The 7486-nt window shown below is 64.2% G+C and overlaps 1 protein-coding gene across 1 annotated transcript; it reads right to left on the reverse strand.

The window, feature by feature from the left end:
* Positions 1–618: 618 nt before the first annotated feature.
* On the reverse strand, positions 619–4687 carry SOX8 (SRY-box transcription factor 8). Its single transcript, XM_007100132.3, has 3 exons — positions 4266–4687; positions 2704–2933; positions 619–1997 (listed from the first exon to the last, which is right to left on the reverse strand). Exons 1-3 carry the CDS (start codon positions 4685–4687, stop codon positions 1258–1260), a joined length of 1392 nt encoding a protein of 463 aa, XP_007100194.2. The 3' UTR covers positions 619–1257.
* Positions 4688–7486: the final 2799 nt, after the last annotated feature.

A 7486-nucleotide genomic window follows, 5' to 3' on the forward strand; every position in this document is an offset into this window, starting at 1 on the left:
AGCAACATCTCAGATGTACTTAAATTTACAAAGTTTTAAAGGCACAATTTTCCATGAAGTAGGCGGTTATCATCGCTCAGCACACAGCGGAAGCAGGACAGGGAAATCAGGTATTATTCTTCTAAAACTAAGAATCTAAAAGCGCTTAGTGGAGAGGGTTTTAGTTTCACAGCTTGTAGGTGGCGCCTGGTTCCTAAGAGCCGAGATTAATGTGTTTCTGGAGCCACCACGTCCCAGGAAATTCCCGCCTCCACCACTTGGCACGGTCGTGAGCAGGAATGAAATTCAGCGACACCCTGCCTTCTAAACCTTGACTTGATGCCGGGTGCCAGGGGCACCCCAACCTGATCAGAGACACCACAAGACAAATCCCTTCTGCCTCGGGGTTCTGGCCACCTCCGGGGGGCCTGGAGCTGGGGCTCTGCCTGATGCCTCCCAAACAGCCAGGCTCCCAAATGCCTGGAGCAAGGGCCCCACCCCATCTGCCCCCATCCCCGGCCCTCACCCTCAGCTCTGTGGCCTCCGTTTTGTCTTAAATTCTGCTCTCTGCACAGATTACTTCATTAATTAAAGATAAAATAATACAGAACATAAATACATTTTAACAGCTTTCAAAACAAATCAAACACATTGAAGCTTCAAAAATAAAAATTAAAAAAATAAAATAAAAAGAGAGAAGTGTTAATCACAGCCAAACCTTGCTCGGAAGAACCCTAACTACAAGGAACACCTCAGGTCTAATGGGCTGGTCCCAAGAGGTGCTCCCGCGGACACATCCCCGCCAGGCTGTGGGTGACGGGTGACGACCGGCCTCAGGAACGTCATCCATTGGTCCTGGGGAGTTCTCAGCGCCAAGGCTGGCCAGGACCTTGGAACACGGGCGGCCTGGAGACCCCACACCTCTTCCCTCCTTTTGTCCTTTGTGCTGTGGCTGCTGCTTTGCAGACACTGAGATGCAAAACCCAGACGCTGGCGTCTGCTCGGAAGAGGGACCCAGTGACTGTCCTTCACAGTCACAGTCCCCGCAAAAAGAGAGAGAGAAGGGAAGGAGGGCTTTGTCCATGGACGGGAGTTTGGAAGTCTGGAAGCAGAGGGGACTTGTTTACAAAGCCTGGCTTCCCGCGGACCTCAGCAGGCACTTGACGGAGCCGCGGCTCCTCCCCACGTCACACACCTTCTGGAAGCCCTCGGAGGTCTGTCTATGTTTGCCGAGATGAAGGTTGTCCTCGGCCGCAGCCCGTCCACGCGGCCGCACCCTCAGGGTCTGGTCAGGGTGGTGTACACGGGCTGCTCCCAGTTACTGGGGGGGCTGTGGGCGGGCGGCACGGAGAGGCCACCGAGCAGGGGCGAGGCGTAGGGTCGGCGGGGCGAGTGGAAGTAGGGGTACTGGTAGAGGCCGGATGGGTAGCCGGGGTACGGGCCATAGTAGTTGGGGGCCTGCAGGTCGGTGTAGTCGCACTGTGAGCTGGTGAAGGAGCTGGCGGCCACGGCGGAGGCGGCCGTGGTGACACTGGCCTGAGCACTGTAGGAGCCGTAGTCGGTGTGCCCCGGAGAGCCATGCGACTGGTCGCCGTAGTGGCCAGGGCTCAGCTGCTCCGTCTTGATGTGCGGCCTCGGGGGCCCTGCCTCAGTGGGCGACGCAGAGGCCGATGGGGCTCCCTTGTGGGCCCACACGGGGGATGCCCCGATGCCAGCCGCCCCGGAGTGCGAGTAGGAGGTGCCTCCGTAGGAGCTGGCGGCCGCGGGCTGGCCCGGCTCTGTGGGCAGGGCCGAGTGGCCGTTGAGGGGCAGGTACTGGTCGAACTCGTGGACGTCAAAGGTGTCCATGTTTCCGATGACCTCACTGCTCAGCTCAGAGATGTCCACGTTGCTGAAGTCGATGTTCTGGCGCCCGCTGTCCACCAGGCGGCGGCCTTCCAGCTTCAGCTCCTGCTTGCCCCCGTGGTGCAGGTCAGTCTTGGGGGTGGTGGGGGGGGTGGGCGGCCCATGGGTCTGCCCTGGGGACAGAGCACATTTCAGGGATGAATGCCCCTTCTGTAGGGGGCGGCCAGGCTAGTGACGTGCACACAGGAGGAAAACCAGCCCTGCTAACTGCCACAGGTAGGAATCAACGGCTTTTTGTTCCTGTACATTTCCCAGAAATTCCAGCAAAGCCAGACCTAGACCTCACTCCTCAGCCGAGGAAATTCCATTAAGCACTGTTCTAGGGGAAGACCTGGGGCCAGGGAGGCCCCATCGTGAAGAGCAAGCTGGGGTGGGGGGAGGAGAGGAAGTGCCCAGCCTCTCGCCCACGGCAACAACACAGTCCACACAAAACCTGTCTCCCCAGGCCCGTGGCTGTAGCCAGCGTGACTAAGACTGCTCAGCTGCCCAGGATTCCACCCGGGTCAGTCTGATCCTGAAACTGGGCTGCTAACCACCAGGCCGGTGGCATGAGTGAATCCTAGGTCAGAGCCAGCAAAAAGGCCAGCGGAGCAGAAATGCCTTCGGGAAGGACAGAAAACACCCAGGTCACAGGGCACTGGACCAGGGCAAGCTATCAGGCCCTCAGTCTCAAAGGGGGCTAAGCAGGCCCCCGTGGGCATCGGAAACAGCTGCTTTTGGGGGCTATGGGGCCTTTTCCCGGGTACCCGGGTAAGGTTTGGTTCTCTTGAGGGAGCCTGCCCTGGGAGTGAGCCCCTGCTCCCACCCCCAGGAGCCCACCTGTGTGGTCACCGTGGTGGTGTGCGTCACCGAGGCCGGCGTCAGTCTTGTAGATGGCACCGCTCGGGTGGTGGCCCAGCTCGGCGCCTGAGTCTGAGTCGCTCTGGCCAGTCTTCACGCTCTTCCTCCGGCGTGGCTGGTACTTATAATCTGGGTGGTCCTTCTTGTGCTGGACCCGCAGCCTCTCTGCCTCCTCCACGAAGGGGCGCTTCTCACTCTCACTCAGCAAGCTGCAGGGCAAAGGGCAGGAGCAGGATGACGAGGGGGCCGGCACCACCCCAGGAGTTGGCCCGCGCATCAGGTGAGGCGCTGGGGAGGACCAGGGAAGCCCGAGTGCATGCCCGCGAACTGGTGGGCACCAGGCAGGTGCTCCCCTTCTCTGAGGACGGGAGGGATCAAGTCGGGGGTGAGGGCATTAGGTGAGGTCAGAGGAGCAAGCCAGAATAAGACCCAAACCTTCCGGCTTCCATCTTCCTCCTCTGACTTCCCCCCTCCCTGAACCTGTCCCCTCCCTTTGGGACTTTCTAAGGCAGGTGGGTGAAGAGGCCAGGACCCAGCTGAGACTACACTGTGGACAAAGGGAGGCTTCCGGGAACCAAGCCGGGACTCTGTGGGCAGCTGGGCTTCCCAGACTTCCAGAAACACTGGCAAAACCCAGTGGTCCTCGCTGAGGCTCAGAACACACACTGGCCCCCCCATACCCTTCCAGAAGCTCATGTCTGCCTGCAGGACAGGGTCTAGGGATACAGAGGCACGGGGCTGCCATGGGTCCACAGCACCCTGACTGGACAGAGGCCGGAGCACAGAAGACATAAACACAAGCTTTGTGCGCCCACTCATGAGGTGAGGAGCAGGAAACGAGACCAGCGCCCTGGACCCAGAGCCGTTCACTTTAAACCCCAGTAGAGAGCGTTTGGTGGGGATGGGCTGTCCCAAGCAGCAACCCTGTCACTGCTGCCCACTGCTTGCCGTCCTACTTTCTGCAAAATGGCCAGCCTCATCACACCAAAGTGCACACCAGTGCTGAACACCCCCTCCATCCCCTTCCTTCCCTGTTGAAGGTGCAGAGGTGGCAGAGCATTGGGAGAAGCTGCGGGGAAGGTGCCGAAGGTGCCGGTGGGGCAAACACACACCATTCCATCTGCCTTCTGGACTCCCTCCACAGGGTGGTCGGGGAGTCCTTTCCAAGGAGGGGGAACCTCCAGAGAGTTGTGTCCTGCTTCCAGAAAGAGGCCACTTTCCTCTGGGAGGGACAAGCCTCCAGGCTCTGCGGCCACTCACAGCTGGGGTCCCCAACTCCGCCTGCCATTCACTGCCTAGAGAAGGCTGTTTCTGGGCTCAGGGAACGTGCTAGGGGCTGCACACTGCTCCTGCTGCCCTCTGCGTGCCCAGGCCGTCCTGTACCCCGCGTCCCATCCGTCTGGCCAGATCGGGTTTTTCCACTACGACTCGCCCTGGGAACAGCCACTGGGAGCAGGGCCGAGGCCGGGCGCTGCGCCACCGCCCAGCTCCACGCACACCAGGACCCGCTCCCCGCCCCGGCCTGGGGACAGTGCACTCACCGCCACAGCTTGCCCAGCGTCTTGCTGAGTTCCGCGTTGTGCAGGTGCGGGTACTGATCCGCCAGCTTGCGGCGCGCTGCTTGCGCCCACACCATGAAGGCGTTCATGGGCCGCTTCACGTGCGGCTTGGCCTTGAGCGCACCGCCGCCGCCGCCTCGCACCGGCATGGGCACCAGGCTCCAGTCGTAGCCCTTGAGCACCTGCGACACGGCGTCGCGGATGCAGGCGGGGAAGCGCTCGTCCGCCGCCTCGGCTGCGTCGCCCCGGGCGCCGCCCCCCGCGCCCGCCGCACGGCCCAGACCCTCGGAACCGGCAGGCGACGGCGGCGCGTCCGAGTCCGAGTCCTCCACGTGCGACATGGAGCTAGCAGTGCCAGATGGGCTGCAGGGCGGCTGGGCGCGGGTCTCGCTCATGTCCAGCATCGGGGCCGCGCGCGGAGAAGCACGCACCAGGGAGGTGCACCGAGTCCGATGCCCGGCTGCGCTGCAGCCTCTCTGGGACCCGAGGTCGTCGCGCGGTGGCCCGTCCCGCGTCCCGCAGCCTTCCAACCCCGGCCCTCTTGCCGCCGCCGCCGCCGCCGCCGCCGCCGCCGCCGCCGGAGCTCAGTCCCCGCTGAGCTACCCGCAACAAGTTTCTTTAAGCGGCAACCACAAGGCTCCGCCCCCCGCCCAGCTCCCCATTGGCCGGCGCGCACCCCACTGCCACCGGGGGCGGAGCCTGTCCGCCCCCGCCCCCTCCCCCCACCTTAAAGAAAGCGCCGCAGTTCCCCCTGCACCCCCGCCCACCCCGCCTGGCGCCGCACCACGTGGGGCCGGCGCGCCCGGCAGCCGAGGACCGGATCCCGGGCTGTGCAGCACGCCGCGGGCCCCCCTTCCAGGAGGGGCGGGAAGGAAAAAGGGGGCAGAGACGGGTAGAGGTGGGCGCTCCGGGGTGCCCTTTGCCTGCTGGGGTTCTCCGCTGCGCTCCCTCTGCTGGCTCATAGCTGCTCCAGTGCGTCCGGGCCCCGGTCCCATTACCCAGCCTCGGCCTCCCGCTGCGCAAGGAGGCGGGTCCTCAAGAGCCTCCCCCACAGCTTGCGTTGAGCCCCGATGTCTTGCCCACAACCCAAGAGGCGCCGGGGTCAACTGCTGCCAGGCTGCGGCCCAGGGCGGGGGGTCGGTTCCCCGCCCGCAGGGCCGGCGCGACGTGCAGGAGCCTCCCGCGCGCCAGTCTGCACGCCGCGCACGTCCAGGTAACGGCGCGCCCAGGGGCCACGGCTCGGAGCTGGGCGATCCCAGGACCCCGATCCCGTCCGGGCGTGGAAAGTGCGGCGGGGGCGCTGTCGCAGGGGCCGCGGCAGCCGAAGGGGGCGGGAGCGCTGGGCGGGGCCTGGGCTGACCCTAGCTGTTGAGTCCCTAGGGCGGCCCGGCGGATGGCGTGGCCGGACGCGGGGGCCCAGGGCCTTCCGGGCGTGACCCGGGGGTTGGGGGCACCGAGGCCGTCCGGCGGGGCGGTCCTGGGTGGTCTGGCGGAGGCGGAGGCCGCTCCGGGCGCCTGGAGTGGAAGAGGTGGGCGCGCCAGCCAAGGAGAGAAGGGGGCGGGGTGTGCCGCCCTGTTGGGGGCGGCGGGGTCGGAGAGGGGACATTTCCCCGGAGGCAAGCGCCGGGCCGCGGCTCCGAGTCCCCGCCCGAGGCCGCCCCCGCGAGTTGGCCGTGGGCCCGGCGGTCCCGGAGGGCGGCTCGGATTCTTTCGCCAAACCCGCCGAGAGGCGACGGCCCGGCCGCCCAGAGCTTCGCCAGACTCCCCCACCAGCCCAAGACAGCCAACTCGGAACACGCGCGTCTCCGACCTTGCGACCCGGGTGACCCTAGTCAAGGGCGCCCAGTTCCCCAGCCACGCACCTCCTGCCGAGTCATGGATTCCCGGGCGAGTGGCCACGGCAGCCTAAGGAGTAGAAGGGGCGGGTCTGTTAGCAGAAAACACCAAAGCTGAAGAGTCTCCCCTATGTGCTTTTACCAACCCAGGGGCTGCCACCCAGGCTCTGACCTCGCAGGGAGAGCCTCCTGCCCTCACCCCGCCCCCACACGTGAGACAGGGCTCCAGCCAGTTTCCAACTGAGTGCGCCATCGCCTGGGCTGTGAACTCCTTAGTTAGGCCTTGGAGCCAGTTTCTGCCAGACGTCAAGTGGGCTCTGGGCGATGCCGGGGATGCCCGGGACCCCCGCAACCTTGCATCTGGAACAGCTGGCACAGGGCCTAAGAGGCAGTGTCCAGCGCCCAGGCTGCCCTGTTCCCCACCACCTTCGGGTGATGGAAGGGCTACCCCACTGGCCCAGGTCAGGGAACCCGACCTCCAATCTTCCAGGAAAGCACCATGAGGAACCTTGCTGTAAGGCGAAACAGTGTGCTGGGAGGACACCCTGATACCAGAGGGAGAGCTGGCCTCCAGAGTGGCCTGTCCCCTTGCCTCCCCTCCTGTCATCTGCCTGCCTTTGCAAGGTCACCTGCCAGGAACATCCTTCCCGCTGGTCTGCGGTGGCTTCCCTTCGGAGGTCCTGCCCTCCTCTTGGAGTCCCACCCTGCAGTCGGAAGACACCAGGGAGGCCCAAGTGAGGGTTTCCCCAGGGGCATCCACCGGACTTCCTGGCCCATAGGGACCCATGCAAATAAATGCAGGATTGAAGTGGGGGGAAGGAGGCAAGGATGATCGACCTGGCCCAAACTGTCCTGCCTCCAACCCTGTCCTGGGGATCAGATCCCACCCCTCCCTGCACTGGGCGTGCCGTTGGGCACCATGTCTGCGTTTCCATGAAGAGCTCTGCTTTGCCAGGGAAAATGGAGCACAGGCTGCACTGGGTACACTGGGCAGGGCAGCCTCTCCCTGCTCCCTACCGACCCATGGTGGGGCACCACACAGCTATGTCCCCTAGGACACAGTCAGGTGACCGCTGGGACCCTTGGAGGAAAAGAGTCTGAGCTAGGAGAGTCCAGTGCCAGATCCAGGTCACAGTGTGTGGCATGTGCGGTCCTAGGCCCCACACTCAGCTTCACCAGGCTGCAGTGACCACCCCAGGGACTGATGGGGTCCTGGTGGGCAGCTTCTGTCATATATGTGCAGGCCACCATTCCCAGGGGATGGGCAGGCAGATCCCTGCCAGGGCTTGGCTCAGGCTGGCTGCTGACACGGAGGGTGGCACCCAGAAGTGCCCCAAAGCTCCCTCGTGGTCTTGAAGGCTGTAAGAT

This window comes from Physeter macrocephalus, unplaced genomic scaffold (genome assembly GCF_002837175.3).
Source record: "Physeter macrocephalus isolate SW-GA unplaced genomic scaffold, ASM283717v5 random_431, whole genome shotgun sequence".
Classification (NCBI taxonomy): Eukaryota; Metazoa; Chordata; class Mammalia; order Artiodactyla; family Physeteridae; genus Physeter; species Physeter macrocephalus.